Source organism: Dendropsophus ebraccatus, chromosome 10 (assembly GCF_027789765.1).
Source record: "Dendropsophus ebraccatus isolate aDenEbr1 chromosome 10, aDenEbr1.pat, whole genome shotgun sequence".
Classification (NCBI taxonomy): domain Eukaryota; kingdom Metazoa; phylum Chordata; class Amphibia; order Anura; family Hylidae; genus Dendropsophus; species Dendropsophus ebraccatus.
In genome coordinates this window covers 43,425,760-43,446,982 of record NC_091463.1, presented here as the reverse complement: position 1 = coordinate 43,446,982, position 21,223 = coordinate 43,425,760, and the positions used below count along the sequence as shown (strand labels likewise).

The window sequence follows — 21,223 nt, the reverse complement described above, 5'->3', positions numbered from 1 at the left end:
GAAGAAAAAAATAGTGTTTGCAGTATTTTTCTTTCCGCTTAAAAAAACGGATCACGAACGGAAAGTGCACTTCCGTTTTTTTTTTTAAATTGTAGTCAATGAGGACGGATCTAAAACGGAAGGTATTTCCGTTCACATCCGTTTTTTTCATCCGTTTTTGCACTGAGCATGCGCAGAAGCAGCAAGAAACCAAAGAAGAAAAATAAACGGATAGAAAAACGGATGCTGACTGATGCAAACTGATGTACAAAAGTCAGTTTTTTTAAGCCAAAATACAAACGGACCATTAAAAAAAAAGATGAACATTTTGCAATCAGTTTGCATCAGTCTGCTGATCAGTTTATGCTCATCCGTTTAATTAATATAGACGGATCCGTTAGAAACAAAGAAAAACGCTAGTGTGGCTGAGCCCTTACTATGTTCCTCACAGTGGAAACTGTCAGGTTAAATCTCTGAGACAACTATTTGTATCCTTCCCCTGAACAACTATGTTGAACAATCTTTGCTTTCAGATCATTTGAGAGTTGTTTTGAGGAGCCCATGATGTGAATCTTCAGAGAAGATTCAATTAGGAGAACGACGTGCACGTGGCCACCTTAAATACCTGTTCTCATGATTGGATACACCTGGCTATGAAGTTCAAAGCTCAATAAGGTTACCAAACCAATTTAGTGCTTCAGTAAGTCAGTTAAAAGTAGGAGTATTCAAATAAAAAAAAATTATAAGGGTGTCCATACTTTTGCACCTATCAAATTGTGTTTGAATGCATACTGTACATTTTCTGTTAGTACAATAAACCTCATTTCAATCCTAACATATTACTGTGTCCATCAGTTATTAGATATATCAAACTGAAATAGCTGTTGCAAAAACCCACATTTTGATAACGAAAAATGATTAAGAATAATAGGGGTGCCCAAACTTTTTCATATGACTGTATGTATGAGGGGCTCTAGCAGGGGGTCGGGAGCCTATCACCCCAGCACCGGGAGTGACAGGTCCTCTAAGTGTGAACCCTAAGAGAGCAAAGCATGATCTACATGGAAAACTGCTAGGACTTGAGGAATCAGATGGACACTGCTGTAACCTCAGAAGGAAGTAGAAATTTGCTGTATGTGGACCAGGAGAAATTAACATTATGTGAACTTAACTTTAAAATAATAAATTCTTTAACGTTTTTCTTTTCTACTTACGGCCAAAACGTAATTCCTCTCCTTTTCTGGGCTCACCCCCTTCATACTTTCGCTGCACCCATGTTTTCCAGGCATTTACACCATATGTATAACTGAGGTTTGTACTGCTACGCTGGCTGAGAAGAGAATCCCGAGAGCTACTCTCCTTTTCTGATAAGAGCATGCGCTTTGGACCCTGTTATAAGAGAATATGCAAATTATTTTACATGTGTAAATGTAAAAAGTTATACATCAGAAGAAGCAATTTACAATGCAATTATTTTACTTTGTAATAAAGTGAATCTGGGAACCACCGACCTTTCTCAAAACTCGAGAGGCATCTTGCTCTGATGCATCATCAGAGCTCACTAAACCACAATCCAGCAAGAAATCCACACTCTGATTTATATCTGCAGAGTCTGCATGCAAGCCATAAAGGGAGGAAGAAAAAACAAACAAAAAAAATAACTGAATTTTTGAAAAAAGTAAGGGACAAGCAAGATTAGAGACAGTTGTAAAAGCTGAAGTATAAAAGATTACTTTTTGGAAAGTCAGCCTCAAAGTCCTGCCCCGGTTCTTCTAGGACATTTGCCATTTTAACAGCCATTGCCAGTACATCATCTCTTGTGGGCCCAAAGATATCGCAGTCCTCCAAAAGACCCTCAGCACTCTGGTCACTGGAAAGCTCTATAGAAGAGAAGAGAATGGCTACTTTAAAGTGACTCTGTACCCACAATCTGACCCCCCCAAACCGCTTGTACCTTTAGATAGCTGCTTTTAATCCAAGACCTGTCCTGTAAGCCGTTCGGCAGGTGATGCAGTTATTGTCATAAAAAAACAACTTTTAAACTGGCAGCCCCGTGGCCTTTGGCCGTGGCTTAGTTTGTGTATGCATTAGGCTGGCACAACCTCTCCGTCCCTCCTCCCCACCCTCTTCATTTTTCCCATTCCCCTACAGTGAAAACTACACAGGTGCCTTAACGATCCAGCCCATGTGCCGTCCTCCCACAGCTGATGAATAGAAGGCAATCTGCCTGGAGCATTCCTAATGATGAGGAGGGTGGGGAGAAGGCACAGAGGTTGTGCCAGCCTAATGCATACACAATGTAAGCCACGGCCAAAGGGCACGGGGCTGTCAGTTTGAAAGTTGTTTTTTTATGCCATTAACTGCATGACCTGCTGAACGGACTTCAAGACAGATCTTGGATTAAAAGCAGCTATCTGAATGTACAAGCGGTTTGGGGGGGGGGGGGGGGGGGGTGGGGTCAGATTGTGGGTACAGAGTCAGTTTAAAAAGGTGACAAATTTCCTATGGGGGCAGATTTCCACATAACTCGTGCCCAGGTACAGAAACGTAAGTGCCAAGTTTACTGTGTCTCAATCGGATCTAAAATTAGCTTTTAATTTGTTTTCCCTTATAATGTGAACTTACCACACAAGTCTGAAGATTTGTCCAGCCCTTCTGCCTCTGCAATCATTTCAGCCATGGCCAGAATATCAGCTTCTAGTGGGTTGGAAGGAATCTTCACTTTCAGCTCCTCAATGGTTTCCACAATTTTATCAGTATTTTCCAAAGTGGTAGGTAGCAGCAGAGGCACAGGCACCTAATCCAAAAACAGTGACAGCTAAAATAACAACACAAGTGACAAAAATTGTGAAATATAAGGACAAGTGAAACAAACAATTACTTACCGGAACAGGCATAGAGAAGGGAATAGGCACTTTTTGAGAGTATAAATTCATGGGTACTGGCACAAATATGGGTATAGGGATAGGCAGAACAATGATCTGTGGTTTATATTCCTCATCTACAGAAGAAAAAAAATATATATAAAAATAGATATTTTTAGATGGCCAAAACCAACAAACATTCTTTCTGTGCTGCCACACTTTCCTACTGGGGTTCTGTGGTGCAAAATCATGAGAAAACTGTGTTTTAACTGCATTTTTTCACAAATCACAGCAAAATTGCAATAGGGAGGCCATTCAAAAGTTTTCAAGGAGACTGTGTAGGGCCTTTGAGGTGACCATTTTGTCACCTGAGGTCCTACATATCAAGCATATTCCAAAGGAGTTTTGCAATTGCAGATTTTTGTGTGGAAAGTCTGGATTTTCTACTATGGGTGACCATACCCTTAGGGCATGTTCACAAATTCGGCGGAATTTCACAGGCCCTTACTGTGAAAATGGTTTTGATTGGGAGTACACCATTTCTTCTGAATGTTTTCCTTTTCAGACTTACCTGTCTGACAGTCTTTACTTTTTGTTTCCACCCGACATGAGACCCCACGATTCTGCATCAATGGCTTACACATAGCAGCCTTGTTTTTACGGGGTAAACTTGGACTAGGAGGTGGTGGCGGAGCAGGGGATATCTGTGGTGAGCTTGGTTTTGGTGATGCCTAAGATAATAAAACAAATCAGGCTTTTAAAGCTGTGAAAGGGAAAGTGTCTTCCCTACTGACAGACTGATTTTTTTTTCAAATCTGTTCAATCTGTTTAAGGGCCTTATTACACAGCCCAATAACCAATGAAAAGGAGTACTGATCTGCTGGTAAAATAAAAGCCAAGGTGTGCTTGAATGAAATTGGCATTTTTGGGGTCTCAGACTGATTAAAACAATTGTGCTACAATAGTAAGTAACACTAAGTTTTTACTTGGTTAGCACATTTCAAAAACCCAATTCACTTTTAAATGATAAAAGGAAAAATAAATGCCGCAATTTATTTATAGCCTGTTGTAACACGATGCAAATGTTTCCCAATGCCTGGTAATTAATAATATTTTTCATGTCCCAAGGAATGGTTTGATGGCTATAACAATTGAAATGGCATTTACATGTATTTTTGTTATCTTTATATTTTCTCATGTTTATGTTTTACAATTGGCAAAGTATAATGGACTCATGGGAATTGGTCATAAATTGCATAACTCCCATTGAGATTTAATAGGAGATGCACAAATGGTTACACTATATTTTAAGAACAGTTATGGCTCTCAAGAGAGCAGGAAAAACTTAACTGCCAAATTTTTATTTCCTGTGTCATTAAAGCATACCTGTCATTATTCCTCACCCAATTGGTGCTAAGTTGCTCCTGCTGCCGGAAGTTCTGGTGATTGTGGATACGAACACACAGGATCAGTTCCATGCACAAATCCTGTTCCAATTCAATAAGGCTCATAAGCGGAACTGACCAAGTGTGGCCAAATCCAGTCACCGTAATCTCCAGTGGCAGGAGCAACTGTACACCTATTGGGTGAGGAATCATAATGACCATAAAGCTTTAATGGTTTAATATACAGGACATTTCTAAACCAGGTGCAACTTTTTTTTTTACTCACTGTGTTAGGTTCTGTTTTTATCTGTGTACTTGCTGGCTGTTTGGATCCTGCATTCTGACCTAGCGAAATTAAAAAGATCCAGTTCAAATTAAATAAAAAGACTTAAAAGATATGTATTACGCTTCATCAGACTCATCAGAATATAAAGATACATGATACACCTTTAATAATCCAGCACAGCTCTAGGTTCTTGTAGACTACCATTATACACAATCTAATCAACAGAACTAACTGCAGCTGTATCTTCTCAGCAGGGGCATTATGAAGAAAGCATGTATATAAAGAGGTATAAAAGATACAGATAACGAAAGCAGTACAGTTTCCTGCTAAATAGTTCTTTTTCACGTAAAGAAAACAAAAAAACACACATATTAAAAAAAAATTATCTATCTATCTAAAATCAGACCTGGGTATCTCCCGGCCCACTGACCTACTCTGCCTGACCCACGTCAGGCCGGTCCTTTCAGCATTCCTAGAAGCTGCAGTCACACAGCCACTAGGGATGAACCGCCAATGTAATGTTCATTGCACTCGCTGTGTATGACACGAAAAAGTAGAATGGGACCCTATAGGTAGGAAAAAGGGAAGCATGTTGAAGGAAAAGCCTAATGGTGCGTTTACACAGACAGATTTATCTGACAGATTTTTGAAGCCAAAGCCAGGAACAGACTATAAACAGGGAACGGGTCATAAAGGAAAGCCTGAGATTTCTCCTCGTTTAAAATACATTCCTGGCTTTGGCTTCCAGAATCTGTCAGATAAATCTGCCTGTGTAAACACACCATAAGATGTTTGGTTGGTTCTGAAGAGATTAATTGTAGCTTGAAGAAATCATAGAGGCCTGGGCTGGATGGACAAGAAAAGGGAAAGTGACGCCTCAGATCAGAAGACATCACCTGTGAATTAATGAATTGAATTAATGAATTTGAGTTGACTTTATAGAACATTATTTGGTAGAGATAGCCTGAGACGGAAAAGGTTTGGAAACACTCTAGCTTCAAAGCCTTCGGTTTGGTCCTCGAAAACTATTATAATTTTCATGTAGCCCCATGGGAAAATTAATTGCCCAACCCTGAGCTAGAGCTACAATGTACTGGAAAACATTTAGATAATACAAATCTACAAAAAGTTAGACATAAAAAGATTATAAACACAGCAAACTGTGGGCAGAAAGAAGAACAGATTATTCGCTAAATAGTCTAAAAAAAACCAAAGGCACTCAAACCCCTAAACCTTAAAAATGGAGGTGATGGTCATCAGGAAGGCAAGAAAGGAGCCAAAGGGAGACATTGATTAAATGCAGAAGCCTGAAGCATTCCCAAACACGATGTCTAATATACAAGTATAACCTATCTTGCACCCTTTCCCTGTTTTTTTCTTATATTTACCTGCTCTGGACATATAAATAATTTTCTCTATGTCCACTCAGACAATGCTCAGCTTCACTCTCCTCCCCCACTCACTTTGTAGACACAGGATGTGTGATCTCCTCTCTGGGGGCTGGGTTAGCTGTCTATTGACTAGAAGACATCATCTGCATCATCTCCATGCACCCGGTCACTACTAGTGACTAGAAAAACTTAACTTAGGAACGGCAGCAGCTAGAAAGACTACAGATTGCTCAAAATACTCAGGGGTACTTTGTGAGTAAGAACAGCTAGCATTTCATTTTTTAGCTCTTAGGTGGATAACACATTTTACCCCTTACTCACTGGATTTGGCAACTGGGGGAAGGGCCAGACACACATCACTGCTTAGGGTCTTGACACCTCTTCCCCATTGGGATTGCCAAAATAACGGCCCTTCCCATTGTGGTACTACTAGGCTGCTGCTATTAACATCGCTAGTTATGAAAAGGGAAGGGGGGGTGGCTAGTTCTACACTTTAAAAAAAAAAAAATTTCAAAGAAAGTACATAGGATCTCAAGGAGGGACCAGTCTATTTTTGCCATAGCAGAAATACACCGCACACAGAAAAAAAACACTGTTGATATGTCTCCCCCTAAAATGTATACATACAGGAAAGTAGGGAATATCTGCTTTTTCTTTGGACCCATTTATGTTTTTTTTTGTTTGTTTTTTTTTTTAGCTGCGTGTGGGTGGGGGGCAATCTTGCTTCGCTAATTTTTCGTCAAAAGGACCATCCCTCGGTAAAGAATAAATTCAGACATCTCACTTCTTCATGGACAGACTAAGAATTGTTCTAACACATTGGTGAATTTAAAATAAGTGAGAAAAACCAGCAGTCCTATATCAAATGCAGGTGATAACATTCCTATTTACTCAAATACTGGATCTTCACATGCCTTTCTTACTACTGGATCTAGGAGTGTTGTTTACATACCTTTCTTACTGTGAAGCAGGCTTTCTGGCCCTTTTTGTGTGTCCAGATTAGGTTGGTTTTGTTGGTTATAGAAACGTAACAGACACTGTTGATTGCAGAAATGCTTTATTTCACCGCGCCAGTGAATGGTTTCTACCAATTTTCCCTGTCGTTTGCAGGCATGACAACGCGCTCCCTAAAGAGAAATATAGCATTACATGTTGTCATTTTGGGTGTCCACGAAGTAAACCTAATAACTAACTTTTCAATCTGTGACAAAGACAGGCCATCTTGGGTAATACCAGGTGTAGAGGCACTGATGCCCAAGTACCTGTCATGGGTGAATTATTCATATCACAGCATACTGATGCAATTTACCTTTAAGTACCACAGTAGATACTTGCTCTTGCACTCTTCACTGCAAAAGTCCCATGTGCTACCATCCAGCTCTTCAGTTACTGCTCGCTGACAGGTTTGTGAACAGTAAGTACACGTTATACAACACAGGCCTAGGTTCTTAGTAAAGTCCTGTTTGTAAAGTAGTACACAGCCTGTACAAAAAAAAAAAAAAAAAAAATAACACTAAGAAAGGGTAACTTTCTGTGTGATCTTCAAGACACACCCATACTCCACCTTCCATAATGCTATTACTGAACTGCTTGCCAAACACACATGTTCAAAAGTTATTACAAAAGGCGGCAATGTTTTAACTAATCATGAATATAAGTATTTACTAAAACACAGATTAAAACTTGCAAAATTTAAATAGAGTGAAAAGGGTAAAATTATAGGGTATATTTGTAGTTATGCCAAAGATTTTAGAGGCTTCTACAGATAATTACGGATACGAAGAATGAAAATTTTAATGAAAAAAATTGTTTTGGCTCCTGCTTATGGCATCTATCTGCCAGAATTAGACTCAAAACATGAGCAGGTTGACAAAGAAACTAAATAGGTTTGGGGCACACGTGAAAAAATTGCAATAACTTTCCAACAGGTTTTAAACATTTACAAAGCAGATATTCACCATCAGTCATTTCAGAAACAGTTCTTAGGCATAGGCAATTGTTTACTTACCTTCACTACAAAAATTCTTCTCCACACCAGAAAAACGTATCTTTTCATGTAAGATTTTTTCTTGCTTACAATATTCGCACTGTGATACCACTCCATGAAGGCGTTTGTAGTCCTCACAGCAATCTTTACAACAGAACTGATACACATGATCCTGCAAAATTAAACCAAAAACATTTATATCAGAATGTGTGCCTATCCTGCCAAGCCTCAAACTTTTATGGTCAAGTGCAAGCCCTTACCTGCCAATCCAAGATCTCTGGTTTGCCGGTGAACATGTTATGACAATAGTGACAATTGAGGTGGATCCCACCCTCTGGACTGGTACGCTATAAGACATACAAGAATACTTTGATGACCAACATATCACCAAACTTAAGTGCTTTGAAAAATGATTTGATGACTTTTCTTGTAACAATCCGCTGACAAACTGAAATGCTTAAAAAGTAAACTAATCAGCAGGTTAGAAGTACCTAACTAATTGATATTTCCCTATAGCGCTCAAGGAGCAGAGGATGAAAGAAAATTTCTTACCTTCATCCTGAGTGCCATTATTATGATATTAAGGTAAGAAACTTAGTCCTCACCTGCTAATAGTTTCCCTTTAACAAATGGAGCCACACAATTTAAATCAGAGATGGGGAACCTTTGGCCCTCCAGCTGTTGCAAAACTACAGTTTCCATTATGCCTAGGCAGCCGAAGCTTAAGCTTCGGCTGCCCAGGCATGATGGGCTTTGTAGTTTAGCAACAGCTGGAGCACCAAAGGCTCCCCTGTTTTAAATCAATAAAACAAGCATAAAATACTAACTGCAGTCAGTCAAACAGCTATTAATACTGGAAAAAAGAGAAAAACAGTACCCGGCGCACATAGTGTGATACTGCAGAGTTGAGTGAATAATGTATCAATGAATAGGTGCTGCTCGCCTTTGGTGGTCGTGCTACTAGCCCAACACCGCCAGACGCTTGTATCTATATCATAAAAATCAAAGTCTGTCTGTCTGTCCTTCTGTCCTCTATAGACTTCCAAACGCCGGAAACGTTTGACCCCAAATTTGGCACACAGATACATTGGGTGCCCGGGAAGGTTATTGCGAAGGTCCCGTCCCCGCCAGATGTACAGGAGAGGAGGGGGAGGGGAAAGAGGCGCCCCATAGAGATGAATGAGAAAATCTCCTCACTGCAAACACAGGTGATATAATTAGCTGCAGCAGACACAGCAGTTGGAGCCTTAGCAACCAGTAGGATTACTGCTTTCATTTTCACAGGGAGCAATGGTTGCTAGGGAAGCTGCCTCACAACATCCACAGTAATAACTGGTAGACCCCCTACTCCAACTATACAGTATATGTATACAGGACCCCCTACTCCATCTATACAGTACATGTATACAGGACCCCATACTCCATCCATACAGTACATGTATATACAGGACCCCCTACTCCATCCATACAGTACATGTATATACAGGACCCCCTACTCCATCTATACAGTACATGTATATACAGGACCCCCTACTCCATCCATACAGTACATGTATATACAGGACCCCCTACTCCATCCATACAGTACATATATATACAGGGCACAACAGGTATACCAAACTGTGACTGGGTAACACTGCTACACCAGACCTGACCAATACCGCCATACTGTGACTGGATAACACCTCCATACCAGACCTAACCAATACTGCCATACTGTGACTGGAAAACACTGTCATACCAGACCTGACCAATACCGCCATACTGTGAATGGATAACACCGCCACACCAGACCTGACCAATACCGCTATACTGTGCTGGATAACACTGCCATACCAGACCTGACCAATACCGCCATACTGTGCTGGATAACACTGTCATACCAGACCTGACCAATACCGCCATACTGTGACTGGATTACACTGCCATACCAGACCTGACCTGACCAATACCGCCATACTGTGCTGGATAACACTGTCATACCAGACCTGACCAATACCGCCATACTGTGACTGGATAACACTGCCATACCAGACCTGACCAATACCGGCAAACTGTGACTGGGTAACACCGCCACACCAGTCCTGACCAATACCACCATACTGTGACTGGATAACACCATCATATCAGACCTGACCAATACCACCATACAGTGACTGGATAACACCGCCACACCAGACCTGACCAATACCGCCATACTGTGACTGGATAACACCCCCATACCAGACATGACCAATACCGACACACTGTGACTGAATAACACTGCCATACGGGCAAATACAACCCTGCAGGTATACAGGACCCCAAAACTATACACTACAAGTGCACGGGACCTTCACAAAACTATATACTACAGGTATACAGGACCCCAAACTTTACACTACAGGTATACAGGACCCCAAAACTATATACTACAGGTATACAGGACCTCCACCAACTATATACGTCAGGTATACAGGACCTCCACCAACTATATACTACAGGTATACAGGACCCCCACCAACTATATACTACAGGTATACAGGACCCCAAACTATACACTACAGGTATACAGGACCCCAAAACTATACACTACAGGTATACAGGAACTCCACCAACTATATACTACAGGTATATAGGACCCCAAACTATACACTACAGGTATAAAGGACCTCAAAACCATACACTACAGGTATACAGGACCTACACCAACTCTATAATACAGGTATACAGCACCTTCAACTCTATACTACAAGTATACAGGACCCCAAATATACTACAGGTATACAGGACCTCCACCAGCTATATACTACAGGTATATAGGACCCCGAACTATACACTACAGGTATACAGGACCTCCACCAACTCTATACTATAGTTATACAGGACCCTCAAACTATTTACTACAGGTATACAGGACCCCCGAACTATATACTACAGGTATAAAAGACCTCCACCAATTATACACTACAGGTATCCAGGACCCTCAAACTATAAACTACAGGTATACAAGACCTCTACCAACTATACATTACAGGTATACAGCACCAACTATATACTACAGGTATACAGGACCCCCGAACTATACAGTACAGGTATACAGGACCTTCACCAACTGTACACTGCAGGTATACAGGACCTCCCTCAACTATACACTATAGGTATACAGCCCCCCCCCCAACTATGCACTACAGATATGCGAGACCCCTAAAAACTATACATTGTGGGTATACAGAACCCCTCCAACTATGCACTACAGGTATACACTAATTCCACTGATTAACTCAGATGAAACAATACCTTTAGCTTGGCCTCCTGGGCACCTTAGAACAAATCTAATTAACACACTGACACTTTATACCCGGGCAGCGCCGGGTACATTTTCTAGTTTATATAATAATCGCCCGCTGCCCGTCTGAAGGTCCGAAGAACTCTGTCTGAAAATATGCAGGCAAGGTCACTCATCTGAGGCAAGATGTGTGAAGGTTTTCAGACGATCGGCGCTGAGCGTCTCTCAACTGGATTTCCCGATGGAAAATCATAGTAGTCTTAGTCACTTTGATTTTCTTTATTATAATATATAATTATAATAATAAAGAAAATCAAAGTGACTGAGACTACTACTCCGATTTTCCATCGGGACATCCAGTTGAGACGCTCAGCGCCGATCGTCTGAAAACCTTCGCACATCTTGCCTCGGATGAGTGACCTTGCCTGCAAACAGCTATTAATAAAATTAAGAGACTCATTTTGATTGATTATTCCAGTAGAAAGTGTAATGCAATTAGAATTCAGCTTTTTACTCAAAAATGTTCTTGCACAGAAAAATTATACTCCCCCGGGCCGGTGGCACAGCGATCAGAGTCCACAAAAATAGTAAATACCTGCTCTGGACCCCTCAGCTAGGTAGCTGAGGGGTCCAGAGCAGGTATTTGTACATTATTTACCTGTCCCGGGGTCCTGATCGGAGTCTTCCGGGTTTGCGGCGTCCTCCGTCTTTCTGTCGGGTCTTCGGCTATTTCCGGCGGTCCCCATCGGTTTTTTCGGCTCCAGCCTAGTCTTTTTCCGGATTTTGCGCTCTGCTGCCCTCTAGCGGCTGATATGTGTAATACACTTATCAGCAGCTACAGGGATGTTCAGAATGTAGAAAAAATTTTTTTTATTTTCCAAATTTTTTTTTCTTCTATTTTCCGCACCCTATCGCCGCTGAGTGTTGATCAGCATCGCACGAAAGTGCGCTGCTAATCAGCAACTCCTCCTTTTTGGCGTAGGGTGTTTTTTTTTCTATATTCTACTGCCACGGTCTGCTGATAAGTGCCGCACATAAGTGCGGCATTTATCAGCAACTCCTTTGTTGGCGTAGTTTTTTTTTTTTTTTTTATACTTACTGTAAAATAACACGTAAAAAACACTACATTACACCACACTACATTGAATAAAGTTTGACACTACACCACTACATACCCCATATACCAATCCTCATATACCATTCCCCGTATAAAGATGGCCCCCAGGGTGTTTTCGGCGTCAGAGGGATACGTTATTATTGCCTCCGACACCGAAACAGCCAGTGAGGATGAATAGGGGGGATCCTTCTTTCCTCCATTCATCCTCATCATCCAGTGACGTGTCTGGGGGTAGCGTAGCGTACGCTGCCCCCCAGAGACGTCTTTTCCGCCAGTACCGTCCCAATAAGAGATGATGGTATGGCGTGAAATTCTCCAAACTCTGTGAGAGTACCTCAGGGTACACTTACAGATTTAGGGTACGTGCACACTGCGGAATGGCGAAGGATAACCCTTCGTGCATTCCGCAGCTGGCACCCGCCGGCGGACTAATGCGGGCGCGTGTCTTCACCCGTGTCAAGACTCCAATCTATGCATGGGCGGATTCCATCGTCCATCCAAAGAATGAACACGTTGGACGGAGAGCGGAATCCGCCCGTGCATAGAATGGAGTCTATGACACGGACGGAGACGCGCGCCCGCATCACTCCGCCGGTGGGTGCCAGCTGTGGAATGCACGAAGGGTTATCTGTCGCGATTCTGCAGTGTGCACGTACCCTTAGAGTGTATGTAGGATGGGACACCCGAATCCAGCCCCAGATGCCCCCTCCCCCCCCATCCTTGGAACAAGTGGGAAGATCGTCCGGGAACTGATCTTCCCACTGCTGGATAAAGGTTACCACCTGTACGGGGATAACCTTTATACCAGCACCCCCCTCTTCTGGTCCCTCGCCACCCGAGCTACTGTAGCTTGCGGCACGATCCGAAAATATCAGAAGTAGTAATAGAGCCCTAATATTTAGCAGCCATAGAGCGGACCCAGCGCTTCTGGATATGAGGGACCCAGTATCGCACCAGGGCAACATTTTCCAGGTGACGTCCCCCACACTGGAGAACGGGAGACCCCAGAAGAAGTGCAGAGTGTGGCATAACAGAGGGATCAGGAGGGACACCATTTTCCAGTGTGACACCTGTCCTGATCCCCCCGGCCTCTGCATGCTGGATCGCTTCAAGGCGTACCACACGTCACTGGAGTTCTACATTTTCTAAATTCTGTCCCTTATTTCTTTTTCAGGGGTCACGTTGATCCAGGGATTATTCTCATCGCCATTATGGAGTCGGGAAGGAATTTCTCCCCTGTGATGAGGCTACTGTCATCTGCCTCACGAGGATTTTTTTGCCTTCCTCTGGATCAACACAGATTGAGTTTGATGGACACCTGTCATTTTCAACCTTATAAACCAATAATTGGCCTAATACCCCCAAATAAATTAGAATTGTCCCTTTTCCCCAGCTAAATAGGTATGGCCGCCATTCCCATTAAAAGACTTGCCATGATGCAATTACAAAGCCTCTGTGCTGCCAGGACAGTAGAAACCCCCCACAAGTGACCCCATTCTGGAAACTACACCCCAAAAGGAATCTAACAAGGGGGGCAGTGGGGATATGGCCCCCTGATGACTGCCACATTTGGGACATGAAAATGAAAAAAAATGGTATTTTTTATTTTCTCGGGACATGTTCTAAGTAAGTGCCCGTCACCAGTGGGGTCCATATGCTCACCGCACCCCTTGTTAGATTCCTTGTGGGGTGTAGTTTCCAGAATGGGGTCACTTGTCGGGGGTTTCTACTGTCCTGGCAGCACAGGAGCTTTGTAATTGCGACATGGGCTCCATCCTCCATTCCAGCCTCTAAATGGCGCTCTGTCCCTTTGGTGGTTTGCCCTGTGCCCATATGGCACATTATGTCCACATGTGGGGCATTTTCGTACTCAGGGGAAACTACCCTACACGTTTTGTGTTCATTTTCTTTTTTAACCCCTTGTGGAAATGGAAAAAATCAAGGCTAGACCAACATTTAGTGTAATTTTTGTAAAATTTTTTACTCTAAATCATTAATCTTGTCATGATTTTTTCATTTTCACAAGGGGCTAAAAGATAAAAAAAAACACTAAATGTGTAGCGCAATTTCCCCCGAGTACGGAAATACCCCACATGTGGACATAAAGCGCCATGCGGGTGTAGGGTAAGCCTCCGAAGGGAAGGAGCGCCATTTGGTTTTTTAAGGCTGGATTTGGATGGAATGGATTTCGAGGGGCCATGTTGCATTCAAAAGGCCCCTGTGTTGCCAAGACAGTTGAAACCCCCCACAAGTGACACCATTATGGAAACTACACCCCTCAGGGAATGTAACTAGGGGTGTAGTAAGCATATGGACCCCACTGGTGACGAGCACAAATGTGGAACAATGTGGCGTGAAAATGAAATATTACATTTTTTACACTATAATGTTGGTTTAGCCTTGAATTTATCATTTTCACAAAGGGTTAAAAGAGGAAAAAAAAAAAAAAAAGTGTAGAGCAATTCCTCCTGAGTCCGTAAATACCCCACATGTGGACATAAAGCGCCATGTGGGTGCAGGGCAAGCCTCCGAAGGGAAGGAGCGCCATTTTGATTTTGGAGGTTGGACTTGGCCAGAATGGATGATAAACGCCATGTCGCATTTACAGAGCCCTCGTGCTTCCAAAACACTGGAAACCCCCCACAAGTGACCCCATTCTGGAAACTGCACCCCTCAAGGAATCTAACAAGGGGTGCAGTGAGGATATCGACCCCTTGATGACTGGCACATTTGTGCCATGAAAGTGAAAAAATGAAAATATTCCCTTTCACGTCACATTGTTCCACATTTGTGCCCGTCACCAGTGGGGTCCATATACTTACTGTACCCCTTGTTAGATTCCTTGAGGGGTGTAGTTTCCAGAATGGGGTCACTTGTGGGGGGTTTCCAGTGTCTTGGCAGCACGAGGGCTCTGTAAATGCGACATGGCCCTTGAAATCCTTTCCAGTGAAATTCAGCTTCCAAAAGCCAATTGGCGCTTCTTCCCTTTGGAGGCTCGTCCTGCGTCCCCTTGGCGCTTTATCGCCACATGTGGGGTATTTCCGTACTCAGGAAAAAAAAGACAAAATGTGTAGCACAGTTTCTCCCATTATCCCTTTAAGAAAATGAAAAATTGAAGGCTAGAACAATGTTTTCGTGTAAAAAATTAATTTTTCTTTTTTCACGCCATATTGTTCGGAAAATCTGTGAAGCACCTGTGGGGTCCAGATGCTCACCGCACCCCTTGTTACATTCCTTGAGGGGTGTAGTTTTCTAAATGGTGTCCCTTTAGGGGTGTTTTTTAGGTTTTGGCACCCCAGAGCCTCTGCCAACCTGAAGTGGTACGGTCAAAAATGACCAAATATAACGGAGGCGTTGAAATTCACTAGGCACTCCTTTATATCTGAGGCTTGTGGTTGCGTCAAATAGCGCAATAGGGCCACATATGGGGTATTTATATAAACTGCAGAAACTGAGCAATCAATAATAGGGTGCATTTCTCTGGTAATAGGTTTATAATTATGAAAAATATTGGATTACAATAAAATCTCTGCACAGAAAATTTTAATTTTCAAATTTTTTACACACTTAGCTTTTATTTTTTATGTGACTCCCCTAAAGGGTTTAAAAAACTTTCTGGATATGCTTTTGCAGAGTGTGGGGGGTGCAGTCTCTGAAATGGGGTGCTTTGTGGGGCTAACATACAGGCCCCTCAAATACACTTTAAACCTGAACAGGTCCCTAAAAATATCTGATTTTGAAATTTTACTGAAAATTTGGAAATTTGCTGCTAATGTTTTAAGCTTCCTACTGTCTAAAAAAAATGAAAAAACGTTTAATAAATGCCGCCAACATAAAGTAGACATGTTGCTAATGCTATTTAATATATAATTTATGTGGTATAACCACTTTCTGTATAAGCAAAAAAGTTTCAAAGTTGGTAAAATGCATTTTTTCACGTTATTTGGTTTATTTTTATAAAGATTTGTTATGCGTATCGACTCCAATTTACCAGAAATGTAAAGTACAATATGTACAATCTCAGAATCAGCCGGATAGGTAAAAGCATCCCGAAGTTATTAATGAATAAAGTGACACTGGTCATATTCATAAAATTTGTCTCTGTCATTAAGGCCATTTCAGGCTGTCCTTAAGGGATTAAAAAAACGGATGCGTTTTGATCAATTTTTTTTTTCATAATGGAAGTCAATGGAAAAACAGTTAAAAACTGATGCACACAAATACATCTGTTTTTTTTCCACTCAAATGCGGGGAGCTCGTCATCTGCTGTTGTGACCACTCTTCTGTCTCCTGTGATTGATCGCTGGAAGTCACGCTTTACAATGCATTTGTAACTTCCAGCGTTCAATCACAGGTGACAGGGTCACAGCAGCGGATGACAAAATTTGAACAGCGCCGCATCTCGGGACATTGATAAGCAGCGGTGAGCATACGTACCAGCGTCCAGCAGGGGGTGGAGGCAATAAAAAAAAATTTGTGAACTGCTTCTTTAAGTTTCATATAGGGGTCATATTGTAGTGTAATTACTTTTTACATTCCAGCAAATGGAATGGAACATCAAGCTACAGAAAATTATCCATTGCATCAGGTAATTATTTTATAGGATATGTTTAAAAACGAACAATGACATGCAAGTTACCTGAAAGGTGGTCCAACAGCTAGGACTGCAGAACTGGTAAAGAACACGTTCTGTTTTGTTGTAATATGCTGGCTCCGACAGACTGCGTCTACACAGGCTGCAAGGTCGTGCAGGGCCTGACAAAACAATTGAATGAATAATGTTCAAAAGAACAAACAAACAATAGGAAGAAAGGGAATGTGACACGTAAACCAACAAAGGACTGATTTGTGCACATGCAATTATACTAATTATCAAAGTTTATTTAGTACATACATTTAACTAACACAAAATGATCAATAAACACTTAAATCCCTACAAGGGTCTGGGCAGATCACAGATCTTGGCACCTGTAGTTTAGGCAGCACAGAGTGGGAACTGAAGTCACAGCTTCAATCACTCACCGCACCTATGCTGCAAGTATGGACCATGGCACAAACACAGGATTTGGGCAGGGCTCTTCTATACAAGCAGAGCCATTCATCTGCCTCCGTTTATATAGCAAACTTGCCTTTCTTTCAGTATTCCTACACCTATTGTTAACAGCTTGTTGACTAGGATACATACACACATATACAGTACACACACACACACACACTATGGGGGAGATCAAACATGGTGTACAGTGAAACTGGCTCAGCTGTCCCTAGCAGCCTATCAGATCTCACCTTTTATTTTTAGAGTCTGTGAGGAATAAAAAGTGGAATCTGATTGGTTGCTAGGGGCAACTGAGCCAGTTACACTTTACACCATCTATATAACAAAAATGAAAGTCTGTCTGTCTGTCTGTCCCGTATAGACTTCCAAACGCCTGAACCGTTTGACCCCAAATTTGGCACACAGAAACATTGGGTACCCGGGAAGGTTATAGCGAAGGTCCCGTCCCCGCCAGATGTACAGGAGGGGAGGGGGAAGAGCGATGAATGGGAAAATCTACACACTGCACACACAGGTGATATAATTAGCTGCAGCTTGCCCGCAGTAAATGGCAGTTGGGAGCCTAAGCAACCAATAGGATTACTACTCTCATTTTCATAGGGAGCTGGATTCTGATTGGTTGCTAGGGAAGCTGCCTCACAACAGATCTACAGAAATAAATGGTAGACCCCCTACTCCATCTATACAGTACAGGTATACAGGGCAGTATTCCCAGCTGCTGCTGCCCTAAGCACTAAACCTGAAGATGCCCCATCCTCACTCACCAATTAGCATCAGGATAGGTAGGTAATAGCTCCAGACGTCACATTTAACACCGCCACACCAAGCCTGACCAATACCGCCATACTGTGACTGGGTAACACTGCCATACCAGACCTGACCAATACCACCATACTGTTAATGGATAACACCGCCTTACTGTGACTGGATAACACTGTCATACCACACCTGACCAATAACGCCATACTGTGACCGGATAACACTGCCATACCAGACCTGACCAATACCGCCATACTGTGACTGGATAACACTGCCATACCAGACCAATACCGCCATAATGTGACTGGATAACACCGCTATACCAGACCTGACCAATACCGCCATAATGTGACTGGATAACACCGCTATACCAGACCTGACCAATACCGCCATACCCACCTCGAAAAGACACCAGATTTTCTGGCAAGTCTGAACGGGAGGGTACTGCCCCTCTGCAAGGTGCTACCCTACGCACCAGACCATGGGTGCCTATTGGTAAATACGACCCTGCAGGTATACAGGACCCCAAAACTATACACTACAGGTATACAGGACCTCCACCAACTCTATACTACAGGTATACAGGACCCTTATACTATGCACTACAGGTATACAGGACCCCCAAACTATATACTACAGGTATACAAGACCTCCACCAACTGTACACTACAGGTATACAGGACCCACAAACTATATAATACAGGTATACAGGACCTCCAACAATATACTACAGGTATCCAGGACCCCAAACTATACACTACAGGTATACAGGACCCCAAAACTATACAATACAGGTATACAGGACCTCCACCAACTCTATACTACAGGTATACAGGACCCACAAACTATATAATACAGGACCTCCACCAACAATACTACAGGTATCCAGGACCCTTAAACTATGCAATACAGGTATACAGGACCCCCGAAGTATATACTACAGGTATACAAGACCTCCACCAACTATACACTACAGGTATCCAGGACCCTCAAACTATAAACTACAGGTATACAAGACCTCCACCAACTATACATTTCAGGTATACAGCACCAACTATATACTACAGGTATACAGGACCCCCGAACTATAGAGTGCAGGTATACAGGACCTTCATCAACTATACACTGCAGGTATATAGGACCTCCCTCAACTATACACTACAGGTATACAGCTCCCCCTGAACTACACACTACAGGTATACAGGATCCCCCCAACTATACACTATAGGTATACAGCCCCCCCAACTATGCACTACAGATATGAGAGACCCCTAAAAACTATACACTGTAGCTATACAGAACCCCTCCAACTATGCACTACAGGTATACACTAATTCCACTGATTAACTCAGATGAAACAATACCTTTAGCTTGGCCTCCTGGGCACCTTAGAAGAAATCTAATTAACACACTCACACTTTATACCCGGGCAGCGGGTACATTTTCTGGTGTTTGATAAATCTCCCTCTATAACTCTACATATATATATGTATAAGACCCATTTGAATGGGTCACCACACACAGACAGTCCCTACGCATGTTCCGCCGCTTCTTCAGGGAAGTTGACTATATACACATCAGCCAGACCACTGTTTTAGAGCAGAGTGGTGGTCTGTAACCCAGAAAAAAAAAGCTGGGAATATCAAAGAGAATTTTTTTTACTGTTTATTTGAACACCTTTGTGCTATAGCACCGTAATGTATTAACATATGCTAGCGATTCTGACATATTGGGACATATTGTACTTTATATTAGAAGCAAACTTTGATTACTAGATATCAAGAAAAATTGGAAGAAAAATTTGGATTTGTGTGTGTTTTGGTGTAAATTTCCCCCCACCCCCGCTTTTACACTAGTGTACATTACAATACACTAACCAGTGATCTATTGATCACTGTTACAATACACTACTACTGTAGTGCAGTGTATTGTACATGTCAGCACTGAGCTGACAGGCAATCTAGAGGCTTTACAATGGCAACACCGGGGGCCTTCAGAACCACCAGAACGCATTGATGTTACCAAGATGGCACCCCCCATGTTACAGCACCAAGACACAGGATTAGGTAAAGTATTAGATACAGACTGCAAAAGGTAGTAACAAGTACACTTTTACAACAGGGACACTTATGATTAGCGTTAGGTTCTCCTTAAAAGAGTATCTGTCACAATTAAGCTTTTCCCTAATCGGCCAACCATGGATACATTAACACTGGGAGTAATCCATGCACAAGCTGTATTGCATCAGAATAGGGCTTGTGCATTCAACGTGCATGGACATATCCATTCATGGCTGAATGCCAATCATGAGAGGTACCCATTAAAGGGGTTGTCCAGCGAAAATCTTTTTCTTTCAAAACAGATATCAAAAAGTAATATAGATTTGTAGTTTACTTCTATTAAAAAATCTCAAGTCTTCCCATACTTATTAGCTACTTTATGTCCTGCAGGAAATGTTTTATTTTTAGTCTGACACAGTGCTCTCTGCTGCCAGACAGTTCCTGTCTTGGCCAGAGTTGTCAGCAGAGAGCACTGGCCAGACTTAAAGGGAACCTGTCACCCCCTGTGCCGGGGTGAAGGCCGCCCGACCCCGCTAGAGCCGGGACCGCCTCCAGAAGCGGGACTGGCTTCAGGAGCGGGACTTGGCATGATGGGGTATGTATCCAGGGCTCTATCGGTGGGTAGGGCGGCCTTCACCCCGGCACAGGGGGTGACAGGTTCCCTTTAAAATAAGCCAACATTTCCTGCAGGACATATAATTAGCTAAGCAGTATGGGAAGACCAACAATTTTTTAATAGAAGTAAATTACAAATCTATATAACTTTCTGACACCAGTTGATTTGAAAGAAAGAAGTTTTCGCTGGACAACCCCCTTTAAACCCTAGACTACTTAGGACGTACAGGTACGTCCTGGAAGTCTGTGCCCAGACGACCAAGGACGTACCGGTACGTCCTGAGCTATGAAGCGCGCTCCGGAGCAGAGCGCGCTTCATAGCAGCTGGGGCCCGCTGCAATCAGCAGCCGGCACCTTACCGCTAATGACACGCTGCAGCGATTGCACTGCAGCGTGCCATTAACTCCTTAAACGCCGTGGCCGCGGCGTTTAAGTGTAAGTGACAGGGGGAGTCCC

At 42.5% G+C, this 21,223-nt stretch overlaps 1 protein-coding gene across 6 annotated transcripts in view; it reads right to left on the bottom strand.

Moving 5' to 3' along the window:
• ZMYM3 (zinc finger MYM-type containing 3) overlaps window positions 1-21,223 on the bottom strand; it is an 81,250-nt gene that overhangs the window by 14,974 nt on the left and 45,053 nt on the right. For all 6 annotated transcript variants that reach the window (XM_069985514.1, XM_069985513.1, XM_069985509.1 and 3 more), the window contains exons 9-20: window positions 16,917-17,032; window positions 8,153-8,239; window positions 7,914-8,064; window positions 7,215-7,387; window positions 6,858-7,032; window positions 4,515-4,573; window positions 3,415-3,574; window positions 2,865-2,980; window positions 2,605-2,776; window positions 1,713-1,859; window positions 1,491-1,591; window positions 1,194-1,368 (exon numbers count right to left, since the gene is read on the bottom strand). In XM_069985514.1, coding sequence (XP_069841615.1) covers window positions 1,194-1,368; window positions 1,491-1,591; window positions 1,713-1,859; window positions 2,605-2,776; window positions 2,865-2,980; window positions 3,415-3,574; window positions 4,515-4,573; window positions 6,858-7,032; window positions 7,215-7,387; window positions 7,914-8,064; window positions 8,153-8,239; window positions 16,917-17,032 — 1,632 coding nt within the window. The remainder of the gene's footprint in view (window positions 1-1,193; window positions 1,369-1,490; window positions 1,592-1,712; window positions 1,860-2,604; window positions 2,777-2,864; window positions 2,981-3,414; window positions 3,575-4,514; window positions 4,574-6,857; window positions 7,033-7,214; window positions 7,388-7,913; window positions 8,065-8,152; window positions 8,240-16,916; window positions 17,033-21,223) is intronic.